Genomic DNA, 19,563 nt, shown 5'->3' with positions numbered 1-19,563 from the left:
AGGTTTCCTGCATATCTGACACAGACAATGGCTCCACCTGGGCCCAACAAGCCCTCCAACAAGCCCTCCTGTGGCCCCACCCAGAAGCGATTCAGCAAGTAAGGTGGATTTTCCCACACCCCTATGACTGCATCCCCCAACCAATCAGCAGCAAGCACCCATTGCCTTACTGCCCCTACCCCTTCCTCCAAACTACCTTTGAAAAACCCCTAAACTGCCAGGCACAGTGGCTCATGCCTGTAATCCCAATACCTTGGGAGGCCGAGGCGGGTGGATCACTTGAGGTCAGGAGTTTGAGACCAGCCTGGTCAACATGATGAAACGCTGTCCCTACTAAAATATAAAAATTAGCTGGGCCTGATGGCGTGTGCTTCCAGCTACTCGGGAGGCTGAGGCAGGAGAACAGCTTGAGCCTCAGAGGTGGAGGTTGCAGTGAGTTGAGATTGCACCACTGCACTCCAGCCTGGGCAACAGAGCTAGACCCCATTGGAAACGAAAGGAAAGGAAAAAGGAGAAAGGAGAAAGGAGAAAGGAAAGGAAAAGGAAAAGGAAAGAAAAGAAAAGAAAAAAAAGGAAAAGAACAGAAAAGAAAAGGACCCCTAAACTACAAGCCTTCAAAGAGAGTGATTTGAGTAATAACTCCGTCTCCTGCATGGCGTGGGTGGCCTCACGTCAATTAAATTCTTTTTTTACTGCAATGCCATGGTCTCCGTGAATTGATTTTGTTTGTGCGGTGGACAGAATTAACCCATCAGGTGGTTATATGAACCTCTCTTACTCTTATCCATAAAACAGGGATATTACATATCAGGTGATTTTAAGCATTAAACTTATATATTGTCTGTGAAAGCTCTTCACAAACTATAAGCTGTTATCTTAGAAATGTTACTTTTAAATTTATATTTTAAAAGTTTCCATTCTATATGGTCCAGTCCTCTCATCACCAATAAAACTACCATTCCCTCAGCCAAAAAAGACTTCTCCTAATATCAGGGAAGCAATCAGATTGAGAGAATTCACAATGTTAGTGATTTCTGAACAATTTTGTTAATAGTGCATTGTATTCAAAATTTTTGCTAAATGAGTAAATTATAGCTGCTCTTACAGGAGCAGGGGGATGGGTAATTACGTGAGATGATGGATATGTTAATTTGTTTCGCCATAGTAACCAGTTTACTACATATATATTTAACATCATGTTGTCACCTTAAATATACACACTTACTTTAAATAAAATTTTTTAAAAAATGTTTGAAGCTTTAGAAATATCTTTTAAAACTCTTATATAAGCCCATTAAAACCCACTAAAACAAAACACTAAACTGTAGCCACAGAATGAATCAAGGGTGCTACTGTCACAACAGTTTCATTGCTCCTTGTTCCCAAGGTGATCCCGGACTCCAAGATATGAAAGTAACTCATACATTGCATAAAATAAAATTCAGTATAATGCTGGCAGATTATATTTACATTTTAAAAGAAAATGCTTTTAACTGAAACAAACTGGTGAAATTTCAGAAGGATCCAAAGGATACTTTTCTTCAGTTGAAAGGGGCAAAAGGCCTCACTCAAAGGTCCTTCACATTCCATCTATTCCTCTTCTCCATCATTTCCCTCTCTTGGTATAAGCCTCAAAGTGTCTACTATCTTGGCCTTCCAACCCCATCCTTTTCTCAGCCCAACTGACTACCCCTTTTGGATTTAACAGAAGAACAACAAAGATCTAACCACATTTTGGTCCTGGGTCTTCTGTCTGGCTCCAAACTCACACCAGGAGTGCATCATCTGAACAACGTTTGCCTGTGGCAGGTGTAGAAAGGGAGTAACTAGCCTTTTAGCAAAGGTGATATTAATCCACCATTATTGTACTTCCATTTAGACAGTCCCATAATTTGCTATTCATACGACATTCAATTCCCCAGAACTTTAAAATATTGAGGAATGCTATTTTTAGCTAAATAACTTTTCAAGACTCAAATATTTATACTTAACTCTTTTTTAACTGGCAAATAACAATGTGTCTACTTATGGTGTACAATGTAATGTTCTGATCTATGTTATAGAAAGATTGAATCAAGCTAATGAACATATCTAACCCCACTAACCCACCATTTTTTTGTGGTAAGAACATTAAAAATCCATTTTTGGAATTTTTAAATATATAATACACTATCAATAAACTGTGGTTACCATGCAATGCAAGAGATCACTGAAATTTATATCCAAAAGAACTGAAATTGTTATATCAGAGAAATTATCTGCGCTCCCATGCTCACTTCAGCATTATTCACAATAGCCAAGATATGTAAGCAATCTAAGTGTCCATCAATGGATGAATGGATTTTTTAAAATATGGTATACATGGCTGGGTGCAGTGGCTCACGCCTGTAATTCCAGCACTTTGGGAGGCTGAGGTAGGCAAATCATGAGGTCGGGAGATCGAGACCATCCTAGCTAACATGGTGAAACCCCATCTCTATTAAAAATACAAAAAATTAGCCAGGCGTGGTGGTGGGTGCCTGCAGTCCCAGCTGCTCCGGAGGATGAGGCAGGAGAATGGCGTGAACCTGGGAGGTGGAGCTTGCAGTGAGCCGAAATCACGCTACTGCACTCCAGCCTGGGCGACAGAGCGAGACTCCGTCTCAAAAAAAAAAAAAAAAAAAAGTGGTATACGGTATACATATACAATGGAATATACTATAGAGCCTCTAAAAAGAAGGAAATTCTGTCATCTTGCAACAACATGAATGGAACCTTTCATTATACATACATTATGCTATGTATCATAAGCCAGGCACCGAAAGACAAATACTGACTAATCCCACGTGAAATCTAAAAATTAAAAATGTCCATCTCATAGAAACAGAGAATAGAAAAGTGGTTAACTGGAGGCTAGAGGAGGGGGTGGGCGCAGAACGGGGAAAGCAAGGATGTTGACGAAAGTTTCACTTAGATTGGATGAGACTTTTAGTGATTTAGACTTTACTCTTTAGAAATTTCAAGGAAATGTTGATCTTGAATTTAAAAAAAAAAACTGTGAAATAAATACTCTAACTCTGTATTTAACATTAAGTTTAACGAAGCCTCAATCAACTTAAATACAAACCTGTATGGGTGGAATATCTGGCAGCGATGGAAGGTTTTCTGGATTGGTAACTGAGGGGATTAGCTCTATTGCTGTAACAGATGGGCTGGTGGGACCTCGGTTTGCATTTGCCATAGTTGCTGTAGTAGGGCTCGTTGGGTTGATTGTGGTGTTGTGTACCGATACTACAGGAAAGGGTCCAGCATGCCCTGGGTTTGAGTGCTAACAAGAAAGAAGACATTATCATTACTTGATCTGCCAGAATCGCTGAATATAAACTATACCTTTATAATTTTTAGTTTAGGAAGGAAACAAGACACAAAGAAGTTGGCCCTTTCAAACTTATTCAGGAGAAGAACAGTTCAAACTTAGCCTTTTCATTTTTCCATTCATTTTTGTGTAGTATCTAGGGAAAGGCAGACTTGCCAATAATTTCCCAACATGTCAGCCTGGTGATATGATCTTATTTCAGAACAAGAAAGTATGTAATAGAGGATCTGTAAGCCTCCAAATTTTCAAACACCAGGGTAAGAGAACTACTTTTCGGTCATTATTCCTCTTCAACCCTTAGTCATTTTCTACTAAAAACGATTACATAATGCAGCTTGATGTGGTGGAAAGAACAATGAATTTACAGAAAGGAAAAATGGCATCAAGTCCTGACTCTAATACTGTGTGACCTTAGACAAATCACATAATCTCGGTCATTTAGAAATGTGGATAATAATATCTCACTTGTTTCATTATAAGGGTTGTTATGAGCATCATTTAAGACAACATAGAAGAACATCTTAAGAAAACGAATTATACACATATAAATAAATCATTTGAAACATTTAAAAACTAAAAATGCTTAATAACATCCAGTGATTTCTGTAGAGGTATACCCAAAGTCTAAGAAAAATGTTCTGAGATGATTCATTGTCTGATTGTTTAGCTTCTGTGCTCTGACAAGGTGTACTTGGCCCCCAGAAATACTTGAAGGCTTTCCATGAACTAAGGGGTATATGATTATGTGAAACATCTGAAGGAAATAAATGTTCAGATCCTCAACCTTTTGTATGTGCTCTTTAAAAAGAAAAAAAAAAATCTGATATGCCTGAGAATGTGCCATGCTCTGCTGGATCTCCTTTTCCACCACTTTTGCAACTGCCCTTCCCCCACCCTTGACAGAAGAACACCACACCTTTGACCATTCCTAAATCTTATCCTAGGCACACTGCACCAAGAAGGAAAAAAAAAAAACCTGTAGAAATAATCAAAGGTACAATTGGAAATAATGATGCTGGGTGTCTGACTCCAAAACCTGGGTAACAAACCTTCAAATGGGTTCGAATATTTGATGATTAACAAAAAGGAAGTTGTCACTGACAAAAAGTTTTTAAATAGTTTTGATAGATCGTTTTCTCAGCTTATAATCTAGAAAAAATTCAAAGAATTGAGGGATATTACCATAATAAAATTATTTTAATTCCTAAATACATAATTTTGTAAACAAGTTTCCTGAGCATTACCTAAAAACAAATCCCAAAAAACTAGTAATAAAAACCTGTGTTGAATTCTGACTTATTTTAAAAATAAGTAATAGCATACAAACATACATAACCAAAAGCAGGAGGCAAAAAGTCTCCATCTAGCTCAAAGAAATGTGTATCCAAAAGAGTTTTGTAACTTCTAATATTCTTAAACCATGTAAATACACCCATTTTGTTTCCACAATTGTGGAGGTATAATATAATGATAATTCGGTCCACAGAATAAGTTTTAAAGCTTAATAACAACCCTATTGTCACTGGAAATTTAACAATTTATTACAATAAACATTTATTCCTGCAGACAATTACAATAGGCTAATCTATATCTATCAAACAAAACTATATTACAGTAAGATAAAACTCTGTTGAAGAAGTAGAAGTGAAATTCAAGTCCAAGGAGAGCTTGCTAGGGTATCTGGAATTCTGGTGGATTCATTTAAAATAGTGTAAAGGTTTTTCAACTTTATAGCATCAATTTTTACAATATGCTATAAAGAATAGCTTTTGAAACTATTTAAACTTAAACCTATAATGGAAATTTTAAATGAAAGCCTTCAAATGTGAGCGAGTATGTATTTTTGTTTTTAATAGAAATGGGGTCTTGCTATATTGCCCAGGCTGGTCACAAAATCCTGAGCTCAAGCAATCCTACTGCCTTGGCCTCCCAAAATGCTGGGATTACAGGCGTGAGCCACCAGTCCCAGCCAAGAAGTGCGTTATTTTAAAGAGCTCTTTCTGGATGTACATGGACCAAAAAGTTGAAGGACCACTGTTCCAGGACAGTGTTTCTCCAACTTTAGTATGCAGATTGACCTGAGAGACTTAGTACAAACTTAAATATTACTGAGTACTCCCCACCTAGAAATTCTGATTCAATGGTTATGGCTAGGAATCTATTCTGACAAGGTCGCCCACCCCACCTAAGCTGACTGGTGATTCTGATGGTCTTTAAAACATGTTTTGAGAAACATCATTCTAAGAGTTAAAAAATAAACTCTATTGTAACTAGAAATCCTATGAAAAAGTGGCCTCACTTTATACTCATATCTCCCATATAAACATAACTAGGTAAAGATTATAAAACATGTATCTAAATACACTTATTAAAGCGTTATCTACATCCTAAAATGAACAATATTTGAGTACAGAAAAGGTTAAAAAAATAGTTAGCTCTGTTACTCTCAAAGCCCTTTTTATATATTAGGATCAAAAAGTCACATTAAAAGAGCAGAGCAGCATTAAGGTTCTTGCTATTTTATCACTGCTTTTTGTGATTGTGGGTAAAATCACCAGCTCATTAGATTTGTTTTTCACTTCTGTAAACTGAATGGGTTAACTATATCAGGGTTTCTTAACCCATAGTATATGATGCACTTAAGGCAATTTTTAAAAGCTCTTAAAATTAAATACAAAATCTCATGTGTATGTTTATTTTTCCGGGACAAGAGGATATACAGCATTAATCAAATTCTCAAACATATCAATGACCTGCTCCCAAAAAGTGATTAAGAAAATGGTGTCTTTTAATTTTAAAATTGTAGGATTCTTACAAATGTAACTCTAGGCATACTTGTCTTTGGAGGTGTGGCTGCATCATGGAATACTGAGGGCCGCTGTGCCTGGGTATCCCTGGTATTCTGGCAGCATTCTGAGCGAGTCTCATCTGATGGGCTTGAAAAGCTCCACAGTTCATGTTGCCTCTTTGCATTGTTTGCACACTGATCAATCGAGGAGGCTACAAAAAGTAGAAATTGCAATTAATGTAATAATTTTAAAATAAATTTATATTTTAATTATAAAATGTAATCATAAAAATAATTGAGTCAAGATTAAAGGGTATAAAGTAAAAAGTATAAATAATTCTTATCGCTAGCCCCAATCCCCAGAGGACTGGTAATGACTAGTTTGTGTATCACTCCCTAATTTCCCTTTTCTCTCTCTTTTCCGTTCCCTCTCTTTTTCTCTGTATGTGTGTTTAAAGCGTATCAACATTAACTTAACCCATTCTGGAGTAATAGTTTTGACTGGGATGGCAGTGGAGACAGCAAAAGACACATAGGGATAGGAATGATTTGAACAAATGCCTAAGGAACATATCAGATCCTAGGCAGAAACAATCTGGTCCTTTGGTCCACACAATTACACGTGGAAAACAAAAAAGAATATGAATATGAAAGAAAAGAATATGAAAGGATGAGAACTTACATCCTTCCACAGTATTAGTGAATTAGTTTTGTTTCCCAAGAAAATTTATTTACTGCCTTTCTTCATACCTCCCTTATATCACCATCATAACCACAGCAAATATTTAAACTCTGACTTTTGAGCTCTGCTCAAAGTCCTGCCAGTAACTCTAAAATGTGTAAATTTCTAATACAGGAAAAAGTGTGTTGAGGACTTCATAATTTCTATCAATAATGTAGTAACACCATACTTACCTGTTGTTGTAACATCTGAGGGGCTGCTTGTCTAGGATGCTGTTGTGTTGTTGTTGTTGTAGTTGGTACAGGTGCTGGTGGTTGCTGCATCCTCATCTGTTGCAACTGCTGATGTTTCTGTGCATACACTTGCTGTTGCATGTGCTGAAGTCGAAGCTGTGCTAAGTTAATCTGTCCAGGGGTTTTACTAATGTGGTTTGTCCCTGGAGGAACTTGCCCAACTACAACATTAGGAGTATAACCAGGAGTTGGTTTACTCTCTATTACTAGATTACCTGAAAAATTTAAAAAATAAGAATTTGCATATAATCAACTGAATCATCTACTTTGTTGAGTAATCACCATGTTTTCCTCTTTCCTCTGACAACTACCAGCACCTCAAAGCTCCAACAGTACAGCAGGGAATGGAGTCAGTTTAAAGATAATGGTGATGATCAGAAACTTAATACATTCCAAAGCTGAATAAATGACTTTTGGTTATTCAGAAAAATATATTCTCTGCCCTTACTCTTTTTTACACAGACATACAGAAAATTAAGAGACTAAAAGAGATATCTATTAGAAGAGGCCTAACCAATCAACCTAAATCAATTCTCCCATGACAAGACTTACTCAAGAATACTCGAGATTGCTAATACTGATTCCATCTGCCTTTGAATTGCCAAAATATGCAAGGCAGAGCATTATAATGCCACAAAATCATCTTCTGTGGAAATACTGAATGTTTTAAACAACTTATATCCTTCTAAGTGATGGTTTTCCTTGCTTTCTACGGAGCCATTGCTTTCTAGGGACAGAAGTCAAATTTTAGGAAGATGTGATTATTTAAGGCACAGGTTGACAGGCTTTCCCTGTAATGGGCCATAAGAGTAAATATTTTATGCTTGGCAGGCCACATAAGATCTGTCTCATAGTCCTTGGTTTTTGTTTTTACAACCAGTTGAAAACGTAAAAACCATTCTTAGCTACCATGTCACACAGAAACAGCTGGCTGATGCCAGAACTAAGGCTATAGCTAAATTTGAATATAATTTTTTTCCGTATGCAAAGATTCCTTTTTTTTTTTTTTTAAATAACAGAAGGGCAATCAGCCTCTGCTTTTACAATTCCCACTGTTTAAGACTTAACTGTTCTGAAAGTGAGTTTACTCAGTCTATAGATAGCTCTCTAATTGCTAGGAAGTCTGTGTGCAAGTGTTTTAATTGAGCTCTCTGTAACTTTCATCTATGGTCTTTAGGTCCATACTATGCTGTAAACAAAAGCAAAATCCATTTCTCTTCCATGTGAAAAGAGCTACTCTTATCTTTCAAACATTCCTCAGGACCTAACTACTGGACATATTAGCATCCTAAAAGTCTGCCGCTAATGCACAATTTGGCTTAATTAAACAACTAAACATCTATGAAATTATTCCAGACAATGAATCATTTGCTAAGATTTCTATACGAAACAGTCAATATAAATTTAAAAGATAGAGGGTCGGGGGTCTAGAAACAGTACACATTTAAAAAATATATAGAGTAGACTCTCAACTTTCTTAAGATGTAATGACTGTCATACAAAACCACAGCTAAAGTGAGTTTCCAATGAATAACAACATATTTTTACATAAAATGTAAAACATAAGTAGTTTTATATTTTAAAGTTAAAAATTTTATCTAAATTTGCTTTATTTTCTTCTCCTAATTCAGTGTTCCAAGTTATATTCATAAAACTCATTATTTCTCACCTAAATTGACTACATTCTTTGCCCAGAAGGTGGGATCACAATGGAAACGTATTGCTCCATTAGCAGCAGGGACAGGATCACACCGTGCTTTCAAAATATGACGCAACTGGAAAGTAATCTTAAAGGGAAAAAAAATCCACATTTGTCTCAAAATTAAATATCAACTGGGAAAACATAAGATAAAGATATTAAGACAAAAAAGCACATATATTTCCACAGTGTCAGCCTCAGATTAGGCAGCATCAACATTTAAATTAGCAATCAAATCAAATGTACATGCTTGAATTTCTGCCATTTTGGGTAATAAATTGCATTAAGATACTGGGCATCTTCAAAAGAGTACATACAATATAATTCCACTTATATGAAATTCTAAAAAATGACAGAAATCAGATTAGTGGCTGCCTGGGGGAATGAGGAAACTTTGGGGGGTGATGAAAGTTTTCTGTATCTTGATGTGGTGGTGGTTACATTTGCCAAAATTAAAATGGATACTTTAAACAGGTGCAGTTCACTGAATATATATCTTAATAAAGTCCATTAAAGAAAAAGAAAAACAGTATGTGTCTCACCAGTCGCTTGCTGTATAGTAGTGCGGTGCTGCTGCCACTTGCAATTGCCCAATTTGTGAAGTTCATAACATGCTTCACCTGCCGGGAAAGGCCTGTGATGTCATTCTGCTGCTGTAGTAACTTCATCTGTCTTTCCTTTGTAACATTCTGAAACAGAACAAGAGCTTCGCTGAAGAATTCTATATGAAAAAAAATCAACCCCACATTTCTAATGCAAATGGGCACAATACCTATACTTCCTTTAAAAATGGGCTAAGTGAATAACTTCCATGATTATTTAGCAAGCCTATCATCAATCAGAGGAAAAGCCACTAACAAAAGTGGGACTAAAACTTAGTGCTCTAAGCTAAAAAGGATACTCTACATATAGAAATTAATGTTAGTTAATGTCTCTTTTCTATCAACATTTGTCTGTTAAAAATAGTGTCTTCCTATTAGGTTAATCTAATATATGGTATTTATAGCATAAGAAGCTAACTTTAGAAATAAATTTATGTAATCTTAATATACTTAAAGGCCAAAAAAATTTTGTGTCACCAGTGCCACCTCCTGGTATGGCATGAGAATGAAGTTAAAATCTCTCTTAAATATACAAGACAAAATGAAAAAGGTAACTTCCAGAGTTCTAACAGCAGAATTAGGGAAACTTTTGATATGACAGAAGTTCATAGAGAACAAAGAAGTGAGGACTGACCAAACTGCAAAAACCAATTTCAGAGAAACACTGCAAAGGAAAAATACACTGCTTTATGGGAACTAAAATCACCCCAGGAGGGATGGGTAATGTCCAACATACTTTTGACATTCAGCCTGCTAAACAACTCATCTACTACTTTCTTAAGAACTTTCTCCCAAAAAAATGTCTCAGGTTGGTTTTCTGGACAATATTTTTCCTAAGGAAAGAAGTTGTTCATTTTATAATGTAAATCAATGGATAAAAGTGTTCAACTGACAGAAGTTTGGTTTACTACATTCCTTTTATAAAGCTTAGGAAAACGTTTCTTCTACAAAGTTTAAGAACGTATTACACTAGAAAACATCTATTTTAAATTATCACCATGTTAGTGGTGTATTTATCATTAGGTATTTGTATACACTTTAGCCTTAAGAGGCTTTTTTTTTTTTAAACAGGGTCTCACTCTGTCCCTCAGGCTGGAGCGCAGTGGTGCAATCTTGGTTCATTGCAAACTCCGCTTCCCAGGCTCAAGGGATCTTAAGAGGCATCTTTTAATTCAGAAACTCCTGAAATGGTTTTACAAATACGATTTTAGATGTACAGCTCAAATGTATTTACAGTAAGTTTAAGTGTATCAAAAATAGTTACTAAGTGCTCTCTATTCACATGGGTCCTTTTGGGGAAAAAAACCTATTAGGGTTAAATGCAACAGACTGGTGTACAGTAGGGAAAAGGGACCCACGACTTCAACAATCTGTGCAAGAGTACTTTTTTTTTTTTTAATTTTTAATTTTGAGACGGAGTCTCGCTCTGTTGCCCAGGGTGGAGTGGCACAATCTTGACTCACTACAACCTCCACCACCTGGGTTCAAGCAATTCTCTTGCCTCAGCCTCCTGAGTAGCTGGGATTACAGGCATACGCCACCATGCCCAGCTAATTTCTGTATATTTTTAGTAGAGATGGGGTTTCACCATGTTGGCCAGGCTGGTCTCGAACTCCTGACCTTGTGATCCACCCACCTCAGCCTCCCAAAGTGCTAGGATTACAGGCGTGAGCCACCGCGCCCGGCCAAGAGTACTTTTAATCTCACAAATTGTGTTTCTATTGACAATTTGAGGTTAGTGGAAGTAGTCAAACGCATCATTATTACTATTCAGTGGTGCAGAAAAAATAATCCCCATATCATCTGGGCCTAGTTAGCATGAAATTTCAATCGGGAAACATTTCTCTTTCCAAAATTTCAACTTTCCAGAGCATGAAATTTTCAATTAGGAAATATTTCTCTTTCTAAAACTTCAATTTCCCAGAAAACTCGTATTTGAAATTTGCTAATAAATCAAATGGGCAGTGTAGACTTTGATTAAAAATTTAGATTTCACAAACTGACTAGATTTTCATCTAGAAATTTATACTTGCAAATTAACTTCAAAATATGCAATATAAATACCTAATATCACAAAATTTTCCACTAAGTTTAAGGTTTATAAATTTCAAAATGAGCATTTTCTGCAAAACTATGGAAATATTTTTAAAATAAGGTAAAACACACAAATGACTCAAGCAGAAGCCCAACATGCATCTATATGGAAAAGTTAAATTGAGGCCCCATCTTAAAGGGGTGGGGAAGAAATGTGGTGGGACTACTTTGCCTTCATGTACATCATACTTTAGTAACATTTCTTTTTTCTTTTTCTTTTTTTCGTTTTGGAGACAAGGTCTGTTGCCTAGGCTGGAGTGCAGTGACGCAATCACAGTCCATTACAGCCTTGACCTCCCAGGCTCAGTCCATCCTCCCACCTCAGTTTCCTGAGCAGCTGTGACTACTGGTGCATGCCAACACCCTGGCTAATTTTTGTACTTTTTGTAGAGGCAGGTTTCGCCACGTTGCCCGGGCTGGTCTGGAACCCGGGGCTCAAGTGATCTGTCTGCCTTGGGCTCCCAAAGTGTTGGGATTACAGGTGTGAGTCACCATACTCAGTCTTAGTAACAATTATTTGATTTCTAAGAGGATATCACTATTTCTTAAGGTATATAGCTAAAGTCAGTGTTATTAAATTGGGCCACAAAATAACTAACTAGAAAAGGTCTCTTTTCTAAAAGTAAATTTTAAAAACCTTATTTTAAATTTTACTTTATTTCCATATCCCCCAACCCATCTAAAAGAGTTTTCAATAAACATTAAAAACAGCTGAAGAGCAAGAGAAGCAGTTTTTGTTTTATTTTGGTTTTGAACCATACCTCTAGCTGCTGTAAGAGAGATTTTCCTTTCTTATTAATTTCATTGATAAGGGTGAAAATGGCCACTTTAATTTCCTGTTCTACTCGTTTGTTAGTCTCATTTACTTCTTTTATCCTGAATAAGAGAAATGCATCATTAGGTTATCAACTTATCCTAGGTCTCTGAATCATCAACTGTTACAGAAAATCATCCAACTGGGCACTTAACCGAGTAATTAAAATGAAAACTTTGTCAAAATGTACAACTCATGTTTCAGAAGACCTGATCAATTTGGTCCAAACAAGTTATGTATATAGACAAATAATGAAACTAATATTTAGTTATTTTAAATTATGCTCATAAAGGACAGTTTATTAAGCTGGATGGCAATCTCCTTAAGTAACTATGATATGAATGTGATGCACAAACACCAAACATGTGTGACTGCTGTTTAGTGTCAAATGTGGCACACTGGTTCTGTTTAACCTGGATGCTTTCCAAGAACAATGTGCAAAAGGACAACGTCATAAGCAATAATTATCTTTTGTAAGGATAATAGTTAAACGTAGAAGCATTTATTTTCATTTATAACTTAGCCACTTCAAACGTGGGTTCTGATACACTCCCCTTAAAATTAATCTCAAAATGGTTTCCTTTTGTATACAGTAAAGGGCATAAAACATTTTCAATCCATTTTTAAGAACAGCTATTAGACATTTTATAAGTAGGTGTAAGCACTCAAAGTAGTTATGGAAGTTTTAGGTGCAAATATGAAGTGGCTGATACCTTGGTATTTACAAAACAGGAAGTGGAGAATCCCACCAATATAAATGCATAAAATGTCAACCACCAACCGTAAGACATAGCCTTCAATTTTTATACATTCTACTGCTGTAAAAACTATAACCCACACTTTCAGCTCCTAAATTGCCTTTCATTTGCCAAGTTTGAATTTAGTAACTTCAATACACTCCAAGAAATAATGTAGTTTTTTTTCTCCTCTGTACATCATTTGGCACTTACTTGGAAATTTTGAGTTCTGTCCTTATCTTACTAAGGTGAGTGGAAGATATTTTTAATATATAAAGGTACTAATAACTAGTGATAAGAAATATAGGTTTCAAATATAAAATGACTGAGCCAAAGATAGAAATCACTAAGCATGCTGAAAGCACTTTAGTTAGCCTCAGTCAGACTTCTACTGGACTTAATTAAGTCTACTGTATGTTCAATTTTGAAGAAAGAAAAAAATGTACATTAAAAAATAATGGAGATAGGTCAGTGAAAAATGCGTCTAAAAGGGGAAGTTATCATCAGAGCTTTTAATATTTTTTTTAAAAAAACTTTCTACAGATGAAATCAATCTCCTCAACCCTATGCAATCTTGTAACAGGTAAACCTCTTGCTCTACTTCTGTATACAGATTCTGGAACATGTGTATAAAATATATTTTAAAAATACTTATACAATGTACATACAAAATATCTGTATAAAAATATGGGACTGCCATATGAATCAACTCACTATATTTTCTTTGAAAGAGACACCTATTTATCACTTCTGAGAAACAGTCTTCTCCAAATCAACCGTGTCACCAGTTTAACCTAAAACAACTGAACATTTCCAAAAACAAAAACCCACCAATGGGGTGTGTGTGTGTGTGTGTGTGTGTGTGTGTGTGTGTGTGTGTGTACAATCTACAAGCTCTGAGGAGCCTTTTATTTTCTTTTGGTGTTACTTAAGATTAAAAGTTCTGGCCGGGCACAGTGACTCATGCCTATAATCCCAGCACTTTGGGAGGCTGAGTCAGGTGGATCAGGAGATCGAGACCATCCTGGCTAACATGGTGAAACCTCGTCTCTACTAAAAATACAAAAAATTAACCGGGCGTGGTGGTGGGCGCCTATAGTCCCAGCTACTCAGGAGGCTGAGGCAGGAGAATGGCGTGAACCCGGGAGGCGGAGCTTGCAGAGTGAGCTGAGATCACGCCACTGCACTCCAGCCTGGGCGACAGAGCAAGACTCTATCTCAAAAAAAAAAAAAAAAAAAATTCTACCATGTGTAAAGCACTATTTTCATTCATTCATTCAATTATTTAATACTTTTGAGTATCTTACTATGTGTCATTTTAATCATAAATTAATTAACTTTAATATTCATTAGAAGTCCTTTTGAGTCCATAAAATAAACACATATTAACCTTATTCATACCCCCAAGAATTTTAGTTTTAATTATGCCAGCTCAAAGTGTTTGTCTTTCTGGTGTAAGAGTCATAACTTTGTTAATCTGCTCTGTTATGGAACCTACTCTCACTTATCAATAAATGTACTTAGAAATATACCAAAGTAGAATAATTTTTTAATAATAAATGGTGATGATAATTATAAATATAAGAGCAGCAGCTAAAATCTAAGTGCTTACTGTGTGCCAGAAACTGTATCATATATTCATCTTATAATGCTACTCATAAGCACTGTTTTCAATGCTTGTTTTACAAATGGGGAAGTAATTTGTCCACCAGTGATACTCTCTTCTCTATACTGTATCTTCCACACAATCTCCACTTTAAATTTTATAAGTCAACTCTCTCCATATTAATTTCTTTGTTTCCACATTTAAGGTTTAACACAGACTAGAGTCTTATTAATTATAAAATAGACAAGGATGTGTCCTAAAAGGGTATACAAAAGTTTGGTCAATTAATTTTGGTTAATTAACAAATACTATAATCCCAAATTCATACCATTTCCCCCTCAAAAAAATGTTTTCTTTATATGCTTAATATAGCAGAAAAATAGATTTAAACTGGACCCACTTCTCTTTAATAATTCTTAAAATTATGGTTTTAAGGCAACAAACTTACCTATTCTGCACCTGAGTGGCTGCAAAATGAACATAATTCTTCTTCTCAAGAAGTTTAGCCAGTAGATTCTCAATTGCACCTTTCTGATTTTGAAAAGCTTCTTCCAAAAACTGATACCTTAAAATCAAAACAAAACTACATTTAAAACAAAACATTTATGATTAAGATTTTGGAAATAAAGAACAGCTACATAAGTCAATCTTGAAACTTTAATTAAGTGATCAACTCTCTATGCTGGCCACTCATACCTTATCTCAACAGCAACTTTTAACTTTTAACTGGCAATCACCTATCTCCCTCCAACTCTGACCCTGAAAGGCCATTATGAAAGAAAAAAATTATTCGGATAATGGTTGAGTGCTCTTATATTAGAGTTTTGATTCAGGATTACACCTTTTTAAAAATTCAAATTTTGGCATAATTTATATACATTTTAAATCATAAAGCATAACCACATTATAGAAAATACTATAAAAGGAAGGGAAATCACCCATAGTTCCAACATCACAAAATCACTGCTACCACTGTAATATATAATTCCCTAATCTTTTAATTATACATGTACTTATGTACTTATTTTTTAATAAAGACAAGGTCTCACTATGTTACCCAGGCCGATCTCAAACCCCTGGCCTCAAGCGATCCTCCTGCCCTGGCCTCTCAAAGTGCTGGGATTACAGGAGTGGGCTACCACATGTGGCCTAACTATGCATTTTTAAATGCAATTGTAATAATAATAAACATGCAAATTTACATCTGACTTTTATTATTTATCTTGTCTTTATAATTACACTTAAAATAATTTTTCAGTTCTGGATGCCATGTACTGTCAAACTTTCCACAAGGGTTAAATCGATATAAAACATCACATCAACAACAGTTTTACTTTGTCAGCATGAATGCTATAAGTTAAAATTTTCTAATTATAATAGTGAAAATACAAACTCTAATAACATTTCTTTGGATACCAGGAAGCTAGAATAATAGTTTTCTTTGCTACTTTTATTTCCTTTTTATAAATTAGGTTTTAAGTTTTATTATTAAGCCAACAAATATTATTTAGTTTTTTTCTATGTCCTTTTTACATGGACTAAAGAACTCATTATGGTTCGTATCTTACCAACGAATAGTCACAAATACAAAATGATACCACACTGTGACAAGAGATATAATTCAAGTATATATAATCTACAAGAAACGACTGCCTAAATCAGCCTCAACACCAAGGAAAGCATTGCAGAGGTAAGAATAGCATCTTATGCTAGGTACAGAGGCATGTTTAAGACATGTAAATACTTCAATATGGCCAAAGAAAAAGATACAAAAGTCAGAATATGAGACAATAACTGATAAAATCCAGAGGCAAACTGTGAAGGGCCAAGCATAGCACGCTGTTTGTGCATTTAATTCTCTAAGTAATAGAAAACCTCTGAAAAATTCTAACCAGAATGTAATAATCACACTTACATTCTAGGAAAATCATACAGAAATATAAAAGACCCAAAGAAGGGAGCAGAAGGGAAAGACCAGCTAAAACTCTAAGACAGTAACTCATATGAGAGATCATGATACAGTACTGGTTGGTATAGCCAAACAAACAAGCGGGAAGTGACTTTATCAGTGAGATCAGCAGATTTGGGAGGTTATGTGTCAGTTACGGCAAGGTCTATGGTATAACCTGAAAACTAAATCCCTAAGGCACAGTTAAGAAGCAAATCACATTTTATGTATAGGGTTCTGACTAGCCTTTATTGCCCATAGTTTGTTTTCAAATAATTTTTACCAGTAATCTGGAAATTTTGACAATGTAAAATGATTGCTATTTTTATGTTTGCATGAAAAATTAATACAAAAAATAATTTGACTAAAGTGAAAATTTCAAATAAGTCCACTGGCAGATGAAAATAAAGCAAAAAATTACAATAGATTCCTCATCTTCTATAGTAGTTGGTTTAGTAATGGACTATATGGGATGTTAATAATGAAGCCATATGTTTATGTCTGGATTTTAAAATTTTAAACAATCATTTACTATGTCATTTTTCTTTACCTTGAAGAATATAAACTGTTATTTCAGTTCTACAAATCAGCAAGATATTATTTATGGCAAGAAATACTCCATTGAAATGTGCTGTAACATGGGAAAATGTAAATGTTTTTCATGGTTTCTATCAATGTGAAATAAAATGTAATTCTGACTTTAAAAAAAAAAAAAAAGAAGCAAATCACTGGAAATGAGTTCACAATTACTGTGTAATTGTCTACACGGGCACTGAAATCACAAAAGTAGTACTATGAGCATCTAAATGTCCCATTGTTTCTTCAATGGAAGTCTCAGCTAAGGCAGACAAGAGGAAAGACTATGAAATACCTAACACAAAGCAAAGTTTGTTAAGATAAAAGGAAGTTTGCTTAGTAGTGGGTTACAAGAGGTACAAGAAGAATGGAGGACAGTCAGAGAGAAAATGTAGATCAATATGGGAATTTCTGTTATAGAAAACAGCAGGTACACTGATTTTATTGTGGTAAAATATACATAGTAAAATTTACCACTTTGAACTTTTTTTTTGAGACAGGGTCTCACACTATTGCCCAGGCTGGAGTGCACTGGAACCATCACAGCTCACTGCAGCCTCAAACTCATGAGCTCAAGCAATCCTCCTGCATCATTCTCCCGAGTAGCTGGAACTATAGACACGCGCTTTTTAAAACTTTTTTGTAGAGATGAAGTCTTGCCATGTTGCCCAAGCTGGTCTTGAACTCCTGGTCTCAAGTGATTCTCCTGCCTCAGCCAAAATGCTAGGGCTACAGACATGAGCCACCACATCCAACCCAATTAAACCATTTTTAAGGAGAATATTTTTAAAGCTCAACTGTCTACAATGTTGAGCAACATTATAACTTGTATAAGATATTATACATCTTATATATACTAATATATATATTAGTGGTGACTCACGCCTGTTTGGGAGGCCAAGGCGAGCAGACAATGAGGCCAGGAGATCGAGACCATCCTGGACAACATGGTGAAACCCCGTCTCTACTAAAATACAAAAAAATCAGCCAGGCGTGGTGGTGCGAGCCTGTAGTCCCAGCTAGTTGGGATGCTGAGGCAGGGGAATCGCTTTAATTGGGGAGGCGGAGACTGCAGTGAGCCGAGATCACGCCACTGCACTCCAGCCTGGCAACAGAGTGAGACTCTGTCTCAAAAAAAAAAAGATACTAATAGCACAAAAAAGCACATATTTTAAGGGAGTTGTTTTGCTTGTTTGTTTGTTTTTGAGAGTCTTGTTCTGTTGCCCAGGCTGGAGTGCAGTGGAACAATCTCGGCTCACTGCAACCTCCACCTCCCAGGTTCAAGCAGTTCTCCTCCTTAGCCTCCAGAGTGCCTGGGACTACAGACATACAACACCACGCCCGGCTAATTTTTGTATGTTTAATAGAGATGGGGTTTTGCCATGTTGGCCGGGCTCATCTTGAACTCCTGACCTCAGGTGATCTGCCCACCTCGACCTTCCAAAGTGCTGGGATTACAGGCATGAGCCACCGTGCCTGGCAAGAGGCTTTTAAAGAGGCTTTACTATATTAGATAGGGGGCCCCAAGGTTTGTTCCTTCATTAAAGAGCAACATTTGATTTATCCCACATACTACGGTTTCTCTACATCTAATAAAAACTATTACTATGTTAAATCTGAACAAATAAAGCAGAAATATGAGGATTCTATGCTAACCACCCTTTGACTTAGCTTTATTTACATTGTGATCAAAAACAATCTTTTTAAAGGAGAATTTGATGATGTCAATAAATAGGCATTTGGTAGAAAGGTTAACTAGTATCAAAATTCACAAAATTCTAATTCATAAAATTTAACCATGTACGAATTCCTCTTATCCCAAAATATTTTTTTAAATCCTGTTTCTAAATATATCTTGTTACATTCATGTGAACAAGAAACAAGCAAACACACACTATTTTCCTAAATATGATATACGTAGGTAAACCGAATTTTCTTTAATCAAAATTACAGCTGAAATGGGGAGAAAGAATAACCAACAAACTAAACATAGTTTTGATTAATATGTAAATACTTCAAAGTAATTTCTTAGATTTTAATCTTGCATTTTAAAGTAGTATTTATTTATTTATTTAGAGACAGAGTCTCGCTCTGTCGCCAGGCTGGAGTACAGTGGCGCGATTTCAGCTCACTGCAAATTCCACCTCCTGGGTTCAAGCGATTCTCCTGCCTCAGCCTCCCGAGTAGATGGGACTACAGGTGCGTACCACCACACCCAGCTAATTTTTGTATTTTTAGTAGAGACGGGGGCATCACCATGTTGGCCAGGATGGTCTCAATCTCTTGACCTCGTGATCCGCCTGCCTTGGCCTCCCAAAGTGCTGGGATTACAGGCGTGAGCCACCACGCCCAGTCGAAAGTAGTAATTC

General features: G+C 35.9%; 1 protein-coding gene across 4 annotated transcripts in view; it reads right to left on the bottom strand.

The window, feature by feature from the left end:
• The window catches only part of TRIM33 (tripartite motif containing 33), a 120,439-nt gene that overhangs the window by 26,104 nt on the left and 74,772 nt on the right, over positions 1-19,563 (bottom strand). For 2 of the 4 annotated variants that reach the window (XM_023222710.2, XM_023222711.2), the window contains exons 5-12: positions 15,119-15,235; positions 12,275-12,389; positions 9,360-9,506; positions 8,788-8,905; positions 7,059-7,333; positions 6,191-6,355; positions 3,107-3,307; positions 1,729-1,800 (exon numbers count right to left, since the gene is read on the bottom strand). In XM_023222710.2, coding sequence (XP_023078478.1) covers positions 1,729-1,800; positions 3,107-3,307; positions 6,191-6,355; positions 7,059-7,333; positions 8,788-8,905; positions 9,360-9,506; positions 12,275-12,389; positions 15,119-15,235 — 1,210 coding nt within the window. The remainder of the gene's footprint in view (positions 1-1,728; positions 1,801-3,106; positions 3,308-6,190; positions 6,356-7,058; positions 7,334-8,787; positions 8,906-9,359; positions 9,507-12,274; positions 12,390-15,118; positions 15,236-19,563) is intronic. The other 2 variants (XM_023222712.2, XM_023222713.2) reach the window with 1 other exon arrangement.

This window comes from Piliocolobus tephrosceles, chromosome 1, assembly GCF_002776525.5.
Source record: "Piliocolobus tephrosceles isolate RC106 chromosome 1, ASM277652v3, whole genome shotgun sequence".
Taxonomy (NCBI): domain Eukaryota; kingdom Metazoa; phylum Chordata; class Mammalia; order Primates; family Cercopithecidae; genus Piliocolobus; species Piliocolobus tephrosceles.
Note: the sequence above shows the minus strand (reverse complement) of the source record. Positions and strands in the feature narration are given on the sequence as shown.